This window comes from Corvus kubaryi, unplaced genomic scaffold, assembly GCF_017639235.1.
Source record: "Corvus kubaryi isolate FWS band 111438036 unplaced genomic scaffold, C.kubaryi_AGA036_p1.0 37385, whole genome shotgun sequence".
In the NCBI taxonomy this organism is placed as follows: Eukaryota; Metazoa; Chordata; class Aves; order Passeriformes; family Corvidae; genus Corvus; species Corvus kubaryi.
The window spans coordinates 36,122,061-36,139,126 of NW_024581127.1; the positions used below are offsets into that span (position 1 = coordinate 36,122,061).

The following is a 17,066-nucleotide window of genomic DNA, read 5'->3' on the forward strand; positions in this document are numbered from 1 at the left end:
ATCTGCTTAACCACAGGCTTTCTGTTTACTTCTCACTTTCATGTCAAATGAATTTGGGAAGAAAAAAATTGACAGCAACTTTAAGGCCATTCGTCACATTCCGACTCCGTTCGCAGATTAACGCGGCAAAAGCCGGGAAGGCGGAGGGGGGATTTTATCATCTTGATAAAAGGAAATTAACTCCCGGTGTCCCAACCTCTGCCCTCTGCTCACGATTCCTTCGTCCCATTGCAGGGAGATCCCAGAGCAATCGGCACCGGGAGGTGAAGTCCCAACAGAGCAGCATCCCAATTAAATAAACAACATAAAAAGCTGTGCTTGAAACCCCCCAAAACTGGGATTCAACCACTCACACTACTTAAAAGCATCTGGCCCACACCACCAGTCCAGTTTGTGCTCCAAATTGGCCTGTGGGACGTTGGGATCCCACCTCTTGGACCCCATGAGGTACAGACTGGTGGAAAAAATAAATGGATCAAGGAGAGAAGACGGCATTTGCTGAGATCTTTAAAATCCCCATCCCTGTCTGCTCACAATATATGGGAACGTCGATTAAAGCCTCTCCCGTCGGAGCGCTCGGCAATTTTCCGCCGTGGAAGCCGACGTTAACAGTTTTCCCTGTTTTCTCTGCAACTTTTGAGATGACACCCCAGAACCAGAGAAATATGGATTTGCTCCATCCACCATGAATTACGGTCCCAAACTCCGCTCTCAGTTCTCAGCTCCAACCACTGACCTTCCAGGATCGTGAACAAAGAAACCCAGAATGGTTTGGGTTGGGAGGGGCATTAAAAACCATAGAGTTCCAACCATGGGCAGGGATGCTTTCCACTGTCCCAGGTTGCTCCAGGCCCTGTCCAACCCGGCCTGGAATACTTCCAGGGATGGGGCAGCTACAACTCGTCTGGGTAGCCTGTGCCAGGGTCTCACCACCACCCCAAGCCAACATTGGATTGCACAACGAGCAACCAACATATCCCAAGCGCCTCCCAACAGCTCCCAGAGGTGTAACAGTTGTTGCGTGACCCCATCCCATTTCCCAAATGGATGGACTTCTTAGGGACCCTTAGAGTGCAACCGAAAAGCTCAGAAGTGATGGAATTAGTCTGGTTTAACCCATTACTGTCCATCAATGGGATTATGGTGGATGACTTGGTGCAGACCCTGATTGCCCCAGCCTCCAACACAACATGAGGAAGATGGAAAGGATGAGAAAGCTTCCTCGGAATTCCCAAGGATATGTTGTCCTCCCCAAAAGAGAGGGAACATACTGAGTTTTCATGTTCATTTCATCCATGCCAAGTCAACCACACCATTTTGTGGGAATGAGATACAGGAACTGGAATGCATCCAATGGGCAACATGCAACTCTATCTCGTAACTCAAGATTCCCATTCCACCATGTCTCCCTTCCCCAAGGATTTAGGGAGAAAGGGTTAATTACATGCTGACATCACACCAGGACCAGCACCTGCGGCTCCACTCACTCCGGAATAACACGGGAAATAATCTACCACAGAAGGGAAGCCAAGTGCCCTTCCCCACCACACGATGCCGTTGTCTCAAGGCAGTGAAATCACTCCTGCAGGGAAACTTGTAACAACACTCAAGGAATGCCAGAAAAATGGGGAGGAAAATCGGGAAGGCTTCCCTGGGAATGGATGACAGGGCCTGCATGAAATGGATGGTCCCATCCCATGAAAATGTTCAAGGCCAGGCTGGATAGGGCTTGGAACAAGCTGGTCTAGTGGGTAGCATCCCTGCCCATGGCAGGGGAGTTGGAACCAGATGCTGTTCCAAGGTCCCTTCTAACCCAAACCATTCCATGATTCTCTGAACTGGGTCATGAGCTGGGTCAGCGGTCAGCAGCTGGTACCTAAAAAGTGTCGCTAAGGGAGCAAAAAGAAATGGGAAACCCAAACCCACGCACTGTGACGGAAAGGAAGGGATGGGACAAGGAGGTCGGTGTGTCCAAGTGACCTGGAACACAACATCCCAACCTCCTGCAGAGGGTGACTGGAAGGGATGGTGGTTCCTCCTCCTCTTGGATGCCCAGCCATATCTCCCCTTTCCCAGGGAAGGGGCCCTCACACCCACCACAGTGGCTGAGCCCCATTTCAAAACATGCATCACCCACTTTATCTTCCAGCTCTAATCCCTAAAGGCTTCAGACTTTGGAACCTGGGAAAAAAAATCCTTGTAATCACCATATCACAGAATCATTTCGGCTGGAAAAGACCATCAAGTCCAAACTTTGACCAATCACCACCTTAACCAGCCCAGAGCGCTGAGTGCCACATCCAGTCATTTCTTGAATACCCCCAGGAATGGTGACAACTGTTTCCATCTTAATCCATTCAATGCGCTCCAGGCCACGGAACGGAACAAAAGAGAAGAAAATAAAAGGAAAAAAGAAAACAAAACTAAATCACACAAGCAAATCCTCCGCTGACGAATTCCTTTCTCCTGAGCAGGCATTTCTCTGACAAATGTTGGATCATCTTGTTCTTTACTTATTTATAGTGCTGGAGGGGTAGGATTGTCCCTCAAGAGGCGCCGCAAAGTTTTCAGGAAGAAATATCAGAGTCTCCCCAGCAGTGCCAGACACAACTCATTATTTGCAGACAGGTGACTTTTGTTTTCCACACTTGCAGCAGGATTTGAGAAGAAAACTCTTCAAAGTGGGTCAAGTGTTTCATTCCCCCACTGGGGGTCTATAAACTCAACTCAAAGGTCCCTCTGCTCCCAAAAACATGTCTTAGAAGCTGTTCTGGCTCTCCAGAGGGAGAACTAGAGTCTTCTGAAGGAGTTTAGAGACGCCTAGAATATTCTGAGTTGGAAAGGGTACACAAGGATCATCTAGTCCAACTCCTGGTCCTGCACAGGACACCTCAAAAATCTCACACTGTGCCTGAGAGTGTTGTCCAAATGCTCCTTGAGATCTGGAAGCTTTGGGACCATGACCACTTCCCTGGGGACCCAGCTTTTCTGGGAAACCCGTGCAAGGGCCTCACCACTCTCACAGGGAAGAACTTCTTCCTGATATCCAATCTAATGCTACTCATTTTCAGTGGGAAGCCATTCCCCCTTGTCCCGTCACTCCTCCTTGCAAAAATTCCCTCTCCATCTTTCCTGTCAGCCCCTTCAGGCACTGCAAGGTTGCAGTGAGGTCACCCTGAAGCTTCTCTTCTCCAGGCTGAACAATCCCAATTCTTTCAGCCTTTCCTTGTAGGAAAGGTGCTCCATCCCTCTGATCGCCATCCCCAGAAGGCTTCTGCTGCCTCTGTGCAAGGTCTGTGAGACGTGGACATCCCATTTCTTTGATGGACACATCCACATGACCCATGGAAAGAGGCTGGAAGCAGGAGCAGCATCACTGCCATCTCTCAGCGTGACGCTTCACCCATCCCAACTCTTCCATGGCAAATCCCTCATCCCTCTTCCAGCAGAGAGAGGCTGTGAGGAGAGAGGACATCTCCCTCCAGGATTTTTAAGGGATGATCAACCTCAATGTCACCAGGAGCAACCGAAATTTCAGGCCAGCAAATCACAGCCCTTGTGAGCAGCGCTCCCGGCAAAGCCGCGGGAGATAAGGGGGAGGAGTGAAAAGGAGAATCAATAAATCTTAACCTCATTCACAATGATCTGGAGCTCTTATTAAGTAAATTAATTTAAGTTAATTTAACTCGATCATGACTCCCGATCACAGTGATTTAGTGAGGGGGAAATTGCATTAGGAAAGGCCACACTCACCAGATAGAAGAACGGAAGAAAATGAGATCCACTTAGCAATGTGAATTAATATGGAAATAGCAGGTGTAAATTTCACCTTATCAAGAGAGTGAAAATTATCTTCATAAATTTGGAGAAATAGGCCCCGAGCTGCTTATAAATCTATTTAAAACAAAAATATTACAAAAAGTGGAGTAAAATTAATTTAAAATATACTCCCACCTATTGCCTTGAAGAAAAGTCAGCAGCAGGGCTGAGTTTAATGCAACCCAGCAAGAAAGGGAGGACGGAATTCATTCCCGAGGGATTGGCATCAGGTACCTCCAGCAACTCTCCCTGTCACTCATTTCCCAAAGCCACATCCCTCTTCATCTTAGTCTGGTTATTTGGGGGTTTATTGGCAAAAAGGGCAACATCCTGGATGTCCCAACGAAGTAAAACCCTGGCACATCACTTCCAGATATCCAAAAACCTGGACTTCATGGAAGAAATTGCTCCTTAGTGCCAGGTGGGAACCAGTTTGGGAGTAGCACTGGAGGGCAGCACCACCAGTTGACATCCCACTGCTGGCTTAAGGGGAAGATGATATTAAAAATATCAAATAATTATAGAAATATTATAATTATTAAAATGAAAAATATTATATAAATATTACAAATAATTGACTACCCAGTATGAAAAATAAAACTGAGGTGACTAAAGGGGAGAGCTGCTCCTTGTTTTGGGAAGAGCAAAGAAAATCAGGAAAAAAGCAGCTCTTGGCATGTTGCTTGTGACAGATCCAAGATGATGATAGGAACGATGGAGCAAAAACTCCTGTAAAAACTCCAGGAGAAGCATTTGCCATGTGCTTCCTCCAGACAGGCCAGATGATTGATCACCCCCAATGAAGGTAATTGGGAGACGGAGATTTATGGCTTCTTTAAAACATAATTGTTTTAATTTGCTGATGGCATTTTATCAAGATTTGTCTGAAGCAGCTGTAAGATCTAAACTACACCAATTTAATGACGTCGGAGATTAATACGGAGAAAATGATCCTACAAGTGGGAGCTCTCGGCCAATTGCGGCGGAACGAGGTCGTTCCTTGGAAAATCACCGCTGGGTTGAGCTAGAGCCACCACCCAGATCCCAGAGGTTCCTGCTCTGAATTCCATGCCTAAAGCTTCTCCCCTCCTTGATTCTCACCATGGATCCTCCATCCATCAACTATCCAGATCTGGAGTAACAAGGTGCGAAGGAAGAAGCTGAGCCCAACAGCTGGAGGATAAGCTGTTTTCTATTAATTAAGGCTGAAAGTCACAGAATCATGGAATGTTTTGATTTGGGAGGGTTGAAACAAGACCACCTTGTTTCAACCTTCTGCCATGAGCAGGGTGCTGAGGCCCTGGCACAGGTTTCCCAGAGAAGCTGTGGCTGCCCCATCCCTGGAAGTGTTCAAGGCCAGGCTGGAGCAACCTGGAATAGTGGAAGGTGTCCCTGCCCATGGCAGGGGGTTGGAACTCATGGATCTTAAAGGTTCCTTACAACCCAACCATCCTCTGATTCCATGAAATTGCAGGATGATGGAGCAGGCAAAAAATTACGTGGTTTGTTTCTGGAAAGGGAAATGCAAGAATTTGGTCCCAAGGATGTGCAAATGGAAGTGGCACCTCCAAGTCGAGCAGTAATTGGAGGAGACAACCCAGAACAAAAGGAGACGTGTGGATCTCAGGGATGATGCCCAGGCGGGAAAATCTCAAAGGGAAAAGTAGAATGTGAAGACAAAGGAGGAGGTGGTGAAGGTAAGGTTGACCATAACTCCGAAAGGATCCCAGTTTCCATACTAGAAGAAGCACTTTGAGGCCAGCAGAGTATAGGAGATGTGGAGTTTCTCAACCAAGACCTTGGAAAACAGACAAAAGAATTGACCCAACCTTTTTTTCCAATCTCTCTGTTTATCCCATACTTCTCTTCATCACCCTGACCTCTTCCAAAACCAACCATCCCTTCAGATACTGATTTGTGAATCCCAAAATTCACTATTAAAGGGAAAAATCAGGCCGAGTCAGGCTTCAGAAACAATCACCACAATTTTTGTCCCTCCATAGCTCTACCATAAAAGCCACCAATCCTCAGGGCACTTCTGGGGAACGGCTTTTGGAGGAAATCACCCAGAGCAAGGAGAACAAAGCTGGAGAAGAGCAGAGCAGGCTCTCTTTTCCCAAAACACTGCCCGTGACTCGTGGCATTTCAGGGGGAGGACAAGTTATTCCTGACCTAAAAATAGCCAAAATCTGTATTTTCACCAAACCCATCACTTCTAATTGCACCTTGTTTTAAAGAATCAATTATTTTAACAACCTTCCTGCTTCTACGCAAGGTCTTGTCTTGGCCTCTGAGATGCTCCCTGGAAACATCTCTACCTCTACAGATTTAGGAATATTCCAACTCAAGGTTATGGCACCTTCGGTGTCTCCCTTTTCTAGGCAGTGACAAAATATTTCCTGATGTTCCACCCATCCAGATAATTAGGAATAAGCCAGTTTGGCACAGCACCTACATCCTGGTGTAGGTTTGGAGCATCCAACACGCTCCCCTTCATCACCAACATCCACATGTGCATTCATCCTCTTTTCAGCTTAGTTAACTGCTCCATGGAAACAATTAATTCCAAGAGGGAATAAATAGGAAGCCACAGGCATAAGCTGTTGGCACCAGCTCAGGATAACACAATTCCTAATATGATTTTACACTTTAAGTCAATAAACTCTGCGTAGACCAAACAAATACAGAAATTAAACAGCAAAGACGCAACGGAAAAACACGGAGCCAATGTGGGAGGTCCCGTGGCTCCCACATCCCAACCAGCTGTGTTCCAGGGATGGAAGAATTACCTGGATGTCATGGGGCGCCTGGTCTTCCAGGTGGGAATGGGGCTGGTGAAGGATGATAAGGCTGGAGACACCACGTTCTTCTTCACGATCCTATAACGCGTCTTTATCACCTTGTTGGCTGGGGGGCTCCTTACGAAGTGGAAGTTGGATCCTAGGAGAAAAAACATGGAAAAACAGGCTTGAAATTCAGGTGTGGATGGGACAGGAGGGATCTCACAGACATTCTCACTGAATCGTGGAATTTTTAAGGTTGGAAAAGACCTTTAAGATCATCAAGTTCAACAGTCATTGGTCCCACATCCAACTTAAGTCCTACATCCAACTTTTTAGCACCCGAAAAAAGGGGTGAAGTTTCAGGAATGGGACCACCGTGGCTGATGGTAACAGGAAGATCCTGGTGGGGTTGGGAGTGTTTGGCCTCACCAGCCCATCAGCAAAACTCTACCGGGGGAATCATGGATTCACCAACAACACCTTGATGCCAGCATCCACACCGGAAATAAACGTATGCCTTTAATTCTTGGCCTTTCCATCATATTTTTCACCCCTGGAAGTGTTGAAGTCCAGGCTGGACGTGGTTTGGAGCAACCTGGGATAGTGGAAGGTGTCCCTGCCCAGGGCAAGGAACTGGATGAGCTTTAAGCTCCCTTCCATCCCTACCCATTCCTGGATTCTCTATGTTTCAGGATGATCTACATCCCGGGTTATTCCGCGGAATGTTTCGTGCAATTAACAGTTCTACGTTTGACTGTGGTTTTCCTCCACGAGCCCTTTTTTTTTTTTTTTCCCCCCAAAGCTTTCAGGAATGCACCTAATTGCCCGACTTTTATAACATACAGCTGTAACTGCCCAGATAATTAAAGCTGACACTCCATGCTGAGCCTCGGTCTCTGGGTTTTATAACTGATTTAAAGGGCCGGCTGTTTTTCTTGGAGATCCTCTCATTAAAATTATGGAGAGATTGGGAGGGGAAAAGCGGGATCGTTATTTCCGCTGAAAACGTTAGACCCATCCCCGTGTTTGTCTCTGTGAGAGGAGGGAGAATAAGGTGGATTCCCAGGTAAACTAGGAAAAATAGAGAAATACATTTTAGAGCTGATACCATTCTCTAGAAAGGAGGGAGCAGCTCCCCCATTTCCCTGCAACAGTGGCAACATCAATCCACAGCTTCACAGTTTCATACAGGGAATATTTTCCTTCTTGAGCATTCCCAACAAGTTGATGACTTGTGTTGGCTTTGGGAGGGATCAGGCAACACAGATTTCCATTCCCCAACTCAGCAAAAAAGTTACAACTCCTGGTGATGGGAAAAAGGGAAAACCAGGCTCTGCCACAACAGAAAAATCACTGGAATTTTTCATATTAAAGATGATGCTCACAATGTTCTGCCATCTGAACCCATGGGATAAATCATGGAACTAAAGGATCTTCCAAATTCTCTTCCAGTAGAAACCATTTGACGATTCAATGACTGGAGGAATTGCAGCCACTTTAGAGGTGAGGAGCTTTAGAGGTCACTTTAGAGGGGAGGCAAGAAGTGAGTGAGGAAAGAACACGGAAAGCAAACAGGATTTTATTGCTCTTTCCCTGTCCTGGGATTTTTTTGTAGCAGATCAAATTCTTCAGAGCAGTGACCAAACCCCTGCGTGGGCTTTTAAAGCCTTTGCGAAGTTGAAGCTCTAATTACAATTAAAATTGCTCCCAAGTACTGGCAAACTTGGAACCTTTTCCTTCAGGGAACTGTATTTAGGACGGGAAAATGGGAACAATAAAAGGACAGAGGTGCCAACACCATACACACGATGAAATCCCAGCTACGGTGATGGTGGGACTGTCCTGAAATCATGAAATCATGGATTGGTTTGGGTTGGAAGGGACTTTGAAGACCATCCAGTTCCATCCCCTGCCACAGGCAGGGACACCTTCCCCTATCCCAGGTTGCTCCAAGCCCCATCCAACCTGGCCTTGGACACTTCCAGGGATCCAGGGGCAGCCACAGCTTCTCTGGGCAACCTGTGCCAGGGCCTCCCCACCCTCCCAGGGAAGAATTTCTTCCCAATATCCCATCTAACCCTGCCTTCTGTCACTTTTGTCACCCCGAACATGTGGACACACCCAGCTTCTCATGGACACAGCACCAACCACGTACCCAAAGGACTTCCTTCCCACTGGGAAAGGGATGAGATCCACAATCCCACATCCTCCCCAAACAGCAACAGCACAAGTTGCCCCTTTCCCTCCTCCACTCCGACCTCACGGAATTACTAAACTGGGAATTCACTGAATACATAATTAACTTTTTTTTGCCCCCACACAAGCTCGAGCTGCCACCAATCAACCCAGAACTGCATTAAACTCCTGCCTGACAAGAAAGAGAAGTCCCAAATTATTGCAGGCATCCCCCTCCTCCTCCTCCTTCCCCAAAACACGCTGGCACCTGGTAAACTCTATTCCCAGAGGTAATTGGATGGTGTATTCATTCCGAAGCTGCTCCTTGGAAAGTGCCTGATGCGCGACTCCGGCATTAACCACCTCCTCAAAGAGCCTCTCCGAAGAGCTCCGTTTTCTATTATTACTTGCTAGCTGAGGGGTTTTGTGTAGATAATCATGTTATTTAGACAGGATGTTGGTTTAATTCCCTTCATTACAGGCTCCCAGGGTTGTAATTTTTTCCTCTCCGCGTGATGTATTCCCCGTGGCACATTTCACTCAAATCAAACACTTCACGCTTTTATTACAAACAATACCCCAGCGTCCCCCGTTATCAGCCCGGCGCACACATCCCCACTCCTCGCCGCGATCCAGAGGTCACTTCTAATGACTAATCGATCTCATTAGCTTTCCTAATTAAAAACTTTACTACCGCCATGGAAGACAAACTACAAAAAAACTGCTTGCATCATATTCGAATGGGATATGAGCATCATTTATCAGCCAGGGCCGTGCGCTGCTGAGCTCGGGGCTTTCTGCGGAGCCGCGAATCCCGCGAGCGCCGCTCATGCCTCCCGTTCCCAGGGAAAAAAATCCTAGTGTAAACACAAAATGTAGCATTGTTAAGGTTGGAAAAGACCTCTAAGGTCATCAACCCAGTGCTGCCAAGGCCACCACTAAAGCACGTTCCCAAGTGCCACATCTACGTGGCTTTTAAATCCCTCCAGGGATGATGATTCCACCGCTTCCCTGGGCACCCCAAGCACCCCTTCAGTGGAGAAATTCTTCCAAATACCCAATCAAAACTTCCGCTGGTGCAACCTAAGGCTCCTTCCTCTTGTCCAATGCTGACCTTGAGGTGGGGAATTTGTTGCCAAAACCTCTCCCCAGGGTGCTCCAAGAAGGTGGGATCCAGGAGCCACCAGCACAGACATCCCTTAGGAAAGGGGTTGGATGCAAGGGTCCTTAGTTCTTCTCTTATTTTCCTGAGAAAAGCACCAGGAATTGGCCCCCTGGGGAAGTTGAAGCAGGGAGGGCGTAAGAAGAGTGTGCTCCTGGAATATTTTACCTGGGGAAGGGTCTGGAGAAACCTTCTTTTAAAGGAGGCTTAAAAGAAATACAGGAAATTACTTTGGACAAGGTCCTGGAGTGACAGGACACAGAGGAATGGCTTCCCGCTGCCAGAGGGCAGGGATAGATGGGATATTGGGAAGGAATTCTTCTCTGGGAGGGTGGTGAGGCTCTGGCACAGGTTGCCCAGAGAAGTTGTGGGTGCCCCACCCACGGTTTGGATGGGGCTTGGAGCAACCTGGTCTAGTGAAAGATGTCCCTAAAAATCGTGTTGATGTGGCACTTGGGGACAGAGTTTAGTGGTGGCCTTGGTGCTCGATAACATTTGGACTTGATGATCTTAGAGCTCTTTTCCAACCTGAATGATTATCCATGATTCTGTGACTCTAAATCCATGAGGCAAGAGGAAGATGCTGCTGCTCAGGATGGATTAGGGAAACCATGATATTGGTGGAGTAAATCCCGTCCAGCTACTGCTGGGAAGAAGGAAGTTAAATAAGCAAGGGGAATTTCAGGAGGGCAGATTCCCAAAGCCAAGAGATTATTGCTGCTTTTGGAAAAGGATATGGGATAGAAAAGCTTCCTGTACAGGCACAGGAATGGAGAAAAGAACAAAATTAAGTCATGACCTGGGTGCCACAAGGCCTCCCATCCTCAAGCCTTGACCACCACGACCCTTCCCGTGTGTCTCCATCGAGGCTCAATTCCGAGCTGTGCCGTTAATCCTGATCGGAGGCAAGACAGGAAGCAGTGAGTGACAGGTACATTGATCTTCCAGCACTTGGAAGCGAGACAGGAGCAGGCACGAATGCAAATTGGGGAGTAGAAGCTGAACCTTGGATACGCTGCCAGGATTGTCCCCAGTGCCAGGGAAAATCTCAGGGATGAAAGGGATGCAGCAGGACCACCCCAAGGGAAAAAGCAATGCAGAGACCAAAAAACCTCTGATAAAACCAAATTGCTCTTTCCAAACAGGCATGAGGGAAAAAAAATAAAGGGTTAAGGACTACTAGGATAAGTGCAAAGGAGCCACCAGCATGTCCCAGCTCCTGATAGAGGGTAAAAAATTTGCAATTGGAACACAAAGCAGCTCCAAAAAGAACTGAAAATCTCTGCTGAAGGGTTTTCTGGAAGCAAACCCTTCCCAACATGAAAATGAATCCCTCGCCATGGGATTTGCTCCAGGTCTGGAAATGGAGATTTAGCAAATCCCACCATTATCTTCTCCCTGTATCCCAGAACAAAGAGGCCGCTCATCTGAAGCCATCCGAGGCTGCAGCAGGACAATCGCACGCATCCAGTGATGCTCTGGGATGGCATGGCACCAAAGCTCCCTCTTTTCCATGGGAAAAGGCATCCCTGACTCAAAACAAATTGCTGCTGGCTTCCATTATGTGGAGTTTGGGATGACCAATGTCAAGGCATGGAATGAGGCCCCCACATCCGCTCCTTGTAAAGTCCTTGCAAGACCATTTCCTAATAGATCCGATCCTTCCGTGCTGTCACCCACCTCACGGATGAAGGGAAGTGGTGGTGGAGGAGCTTTTCAGGATTTTAGTAAGAAGGTCCAAGGGCAAATGTGGGGGCAGAAGAGGAGTTTGCAGCCAGGAGCAACCTCAACAGCAGAAGCACCACAGGAAGCTCTGATGGCCAGGATGGATCACCGTCGCTCCCGCTGCAACAGCAGATTACAGGGATTGGGAATCCCAATCATTGCCCTTCATATCAACCAAGAGCCAGGCTGCTCCAAACTCCATCCAACCTGGCCTTGGACACTTCCAGGGATGCAGCAGCCACAGCTTCTCTGGGAATTCCATCCCAGCCCCTCACCACCTTCACAGGGAAAAATTCCTTCCCAATATTCCATCTATCCCTGCCCTGTGGCAGTGGGAAACCATTCCACCCTGTGCTGCCACTCCATTCGCTTGTCCCAAGTCCCTCTCCAGCTCTCCCGGAGCCCCTTTAGGCACTGGAAGGGACTCCAAGGTCTCCCTGGATCCTTCTCTTCTCCAGTCTCAGACTTCAGCTCATCATTGGACGCAGAGGTGGAAAAACACCCAAACCTTCTGGGGATTATCCCCAACACCACTTCCTTCCTTGGATGAGAAAAACTGTGGATGGGAAGGGAATAGCAATGGAGGGAAAAACTGAGGAAGACAGAGAGAAGTTGGGCTAAAACAACAGTCATGGAATGGTTTGGGTTGGAAGGGATCTTCAACACCATTGAGTTCCAACCTTTTGCCATGGGCAGGGATACCTTCCACTAGACCAAGCTGCTCCAAGCATTTGGAAATGACCTTCAACAGGAATAAATCCATGAGAAACCTGAGTAAGTTCCACCACAGCTCCTCCACCCAAAAGCAAATGGTTCTGGTGTTTCCCATCACACCAGCATCACCTGGATGGCATCAGCCCTGAACTGCGCAGCTCTGACACCTTTTGTCCTGGCTGCCAACTTGGCCAAGTCCCTGGAGTTAACAAAAGCTTTGGGATTACTGTAATACTGTTAGGAATTCAGTGTGAAAGCAGACACCAGTATTAGGGCTGATTATCTCGGAGCAGGTTCAATATGTTCCCACAGAATGGCACAGCAAGAGGTTAATTATGTTGCGACTGGAATCAGCTTCCAAAAGGACCATCCTTGGGTTTAAGAGGGGAATTTAATTTTCACACTCATTCAGTTCCGAGCTCTTTCAAGAGCGACGGCTCTTTATGCCAGCATGTAAACGATGCTTTATGATCATGAACTGCTGCTTAATAGGAAATAAATCCAATTGATCCAAAGTGCTTTACCTGGGACCCAGAGCACAGCGGCTGCTCTGGTTGTCACATTCAGAGAGGACGGGAGAAGGGCGGGATTGGGAGCTGAAACATTTTAGAGGGCTCCAAACCCGTTGGAAAATTTGCTTAGCATGGCAGCTGCTTTCAGCTGGAAATATTTGGGGAATTAATATCAAATCTGCTTGGCTAATTCCGTTATGCCAATCGGACCACAGGAAAAGAGGAAGTTCATGGAATTCACCAGGAGCGAGGCTGAGTTGGGCACTGGCACTTGGAGATGAACTGTAAGGAAACACCCATTTTAGCAGGAAAAGTATTAAATTCATGGAATTGTTTGGCTTGGATGGGGTCTTAAAGATCATCATATTCCAAAACCCTTGACATGGGCAGGGATGCCTTCCACTATCCCAGGCTGCTCCAAGCCCTGTCCAACCTGGCCTTGGACACTTCCAGAGATGGGGATTCACAACCTCTCTGGGCAAATGCACATATCCAATAAATTCCATGGGTCTGGGTTTGCATCCAAAATTCCTGGGTCTAGGTAAAAAGTACAGGACTTTTGTTTCCAGGAAATACAGAGTAGGAAAACATCACCCAACTTGAAGAGAAAAATTCTGGCAGCAGGGGCAGGAGGGATTCTGCCCCTCTGCCCTGCTCAGGTGAGACCCCACCTGGAATTCTGCATCCAGCTCTGGTGTCCAACAGCAGAAGGACGTGGAGCTGCTGGAGCAAGTCCAGAGGAGGCCATGGAGATGCTCCAGGGGCTGGAGGCCCTCTGCTCTGGAGCCAGGCTGGGAGAGCTGGGAATGTCCAGCCTGGAGTAGGGAAGGCTCCAGGGAGACCATATTAGAGCCTTTCAAAAATCCAAAAGTTTAGGAAAGCCGCACCGTGCGTGGAGATGTCACAAGGGAACAAAGTGATCCCTGAGCTGTTGAGAAGAAAGAAGGGGAGTGAGGAGAAGAGCATCTGCATAAGCTGGGGGTGGCATAGCCAGGAGAAATCCAACAGTGAGGAAACATCGGCAGCGAGCGTGACGGGAGAGAAGCAGAAAGAAAAGCAGCAGATGTGAAAGTCATGGAGCTCCAAGAAACTCCCTGGAAAAATGCTGCTGCAAAAGACACTCAGGATCAGCCTCCCAAATGGCTGAGGACCTGCACTCCCTTTCCAGCCCACTGGTGCAATCCCCACTTCCATCTGCAGCTGGGATGCTGCACAGAATGGATTTTAGAGGATCTGGTGTCTTTGGGGTTTGGTTGTTCCCAGCACGCCACAAAACCCAACGTGGAATCATGGAATGGTTTAGGTTGGAAAAGAGCACTAAGATCATTGAGTCCAACCATTCCCTCAGCACTGCCAAGGGCCCTAATAAACCATGAGCCCAAGTTCTTCATCCCCACATTTTTTAACACTTTCAGTGATGCTTTTTCCTGGTCTTAAAATCAAGAGTCATACACGGTTAGAAGGGGAAAAGGGATTTTACCTCGGTATTTATTTTAAGGATCTCTAGGTGCACACGTCCAGGTCATATGCATAGAGATGCACCCCGCAAAATGGGTATAAAAGAAAAGGCAAAAAATCTTCATGGCATCACCAGGGATGGTAATTCCACAACTGCCAAGGGAGCCTATTCCAATGCCTGATCACTATTCCATGAAGATCTCTAATACCCAATCTTGGCACAACTTGAGGTCATTTCCTCTTGTCCTTTCCCTTGTACCCTGGGAGCAGATCCCGACCTCTGCCTGGCTCCACCCTCCTGTCAGGGAGTTGTGCAGAGCCAGAAGGTTCCCCTGAGCCTCCTTTTCTCCAGATTGAACCCCTCCAGCTCCCTCAGCCGCTCCTGGTGCTCCAGATCCTTCCCATCCTTTGTGGAATACCATCCCTGGAAATGTTCCAAAATGTGTGGATGTGGCATTTGGGGACATGAATTAGTGGTGGCCTTGGCAGTGCTGGCGGAACGGTTGGGATGCAGTGATCTCAGAGGTCTTTCCCAACCAAAGCCATCTTACATTTATCCACACAAGACCAATCCATATCATTCACCGAAGGGGTCTGGATCACTTCAACCCCACCAGCCCCTGGAGCCAGGTGATTTGGGAAGCCACAGAAAATAACAGGAAGAACAGTGCCTTTGACTCAGCCCTACAATTCCAATACCAGTATTCCAACTGCAACAGAACACTGGCAAATATCTTGGTTTATTCCCTCCAATCCCAACCCATGGAGAGATGCAGAGATAGAGGGGTCCAACAAGGTCTTGCTGGGGACAGTAGGACACATCACCTGTCACCAAGCTCCCAGTAATCCCAGTAACCCCACCAGCTCTGTCACATCCCCATCCCCACTGCCAAAAAGCCCCAGGATGGCCTTCCCAAAGGTCACAGGAGCGGATGAGCCTTCCAAGGATGAGGAGATCCCACATTATCCACCAGGAGTGGCAAGAGGAGGTCACACTGAAGGCTCTAAACACCCTTGTCCCAGCTCCAGCCTGTGTTAAAGAGCCTGAATGGGTCTCTGGAGCATCGGCCCTTTTTCAAACACAACCCTTATTATTATAACAAAAGAGGGTGGTGGGTTTTCCTTCCCCCCTTCCCTCAGTGAATGATTATTAATGTGTTTCCAGGAGCTGGATCCATTCCTCTAAATGAGAGCGGGATGGCAGGAGGAAAGCTGATAAATGCCCTCCTCCCCCCAGCCTCACGGCGGGAGCTGCCAGGGGTGCTCGTTCTAACAAGCTGCAGATGGAAGACGACTGGAATAACAAAGTATGAATTTTTATGAGTCTAATAAATCACTCCACTTTTCCTGCTCTTGATCGTTTCCAGCACTTCAGACACCAGAAAAACCCCGGCTATAATCAAATGGGTTCAGGGATCTCGTGTTCACGCCTCGCCGTGGCACGGGGAGAGGTGGCTCTGCCTCGGGAAATGATGGGAGCGCTCGGCGGGCTGGAATTCCATTTGCGTTCATGCTTTAGGATTGACTTCATTTTTATTTTATTTTATTTAAATTTAACAAGGAAAAATTTGAATCTCTTAGGTATTCCCCACCCTCAAAGCCACTTTTCCAACTGAAGGCCACCCAGCTTTAAGCTTTCCTAAGTATCCACTTAAAAAGAACCTGACCTGACTCCGGCATCAGCAGAGGAACTTGGATAAACTCAGGCAGATGGGAGGAAAACTTTGCAGGCAGAAGGTTCATTAAGATCCTTTCAATTCTCCTTTCTAAACTTTGATATAAAGCAGGCAATGGAAAGGCTCGAAATCCGTCCCAATGAGAAACAAAGAGATTCAACTACAAGTTGTAACCACTGAGTAGGTGCACACGGGTTTGCCGAGGGAAGTATTTGCCAAAAAGCCAGAAAAGCACCACATCCATGGAAAGAAACAATCAGGACGTTGTTTTCCTTCCCAAAAAAACCTCTTGAAACCTTCTGGGCAATGCCTGGGATAGAACGAGGTCAGGGACACCACAGTGGTTCCCTGCCCATGGCAGGGGGTTGGAATGAGGTGATCTTTAAGGTCTTTTCCAACTCAAACCATTCCATGATTCTATGAAGTTAAGCAAAGGATATCCGTTGCTCCACACCAGTCTACAATCCCTCAAGACCAAGCACAGCTCCAGGATCTTTGAAATCTGGAAAAAAAACCCTCCTTATAATCACAGAATCATTAAGGTTGGAAAAGACCTCCATGATCATCAAGTCCAATTTGTGACCAATCCCCACCTTCTCACCCAGAGCAGAGCACTGAGTACCGCATCCAGTTATTCCTTGAACACCTCCAGCGATGGGAACTCCACCACCTCCCTGGGCAGCCCCTTCCAATGCTTAACGACCCTTTCCACGAAGAAATTTTCCTGAAATTGAATTAATGTTGCAGCATTCCTGGTCCCCCAGCACCCATGTTGACAGTGAGTCCCCATCCCAGTATCCCAAACCTCGACGCTTCACCTCCCTGAAGGAAGGACGCCAAGTTAACAGGGAAACCTGTTGTTTCCATCACCCTTATCCTGCCCTAGTCTTTAATGCATCCAATATGTTCTTTTTCCCTGCTTTTCATTTGCTTTTCCAGCACTGCACTGCATCAGGGAGGGAATTCATCTTTGACAAACATTTACCGATTATCAAATCACAACTGCAGCCGCCGACAGGGGCAATAAGTCACTTTAAGCAGC

At 47.8% G+C, this 17,066-nt stretch overlaps 1 protein-coding gene across 2 annotated transcripts in view; it reads right to left on the bottom strand.

The window, feature by feature from the left end:
• The window catches only part of ZC3H3 (zinc finger CCCH-type containing 3), a 135,857-nt gene that overhangs the window by 73,383 nt on the left and 45,408 nt on the right, over positions 1-17,066 (bottom strand). For both annotated transcript variants that reach the window (XM_042036524.1, XM_042036525.1), the window contains one exon: positions 6,609-6,759. In XM_042036524.1, the coding sequence (XP_041892458.1) occupies positions 6,609-6,759 (151 nt within the window). The remainder of the gene's footprint in view (positions 1-6,608; positions 6,760-17,066) is intronic.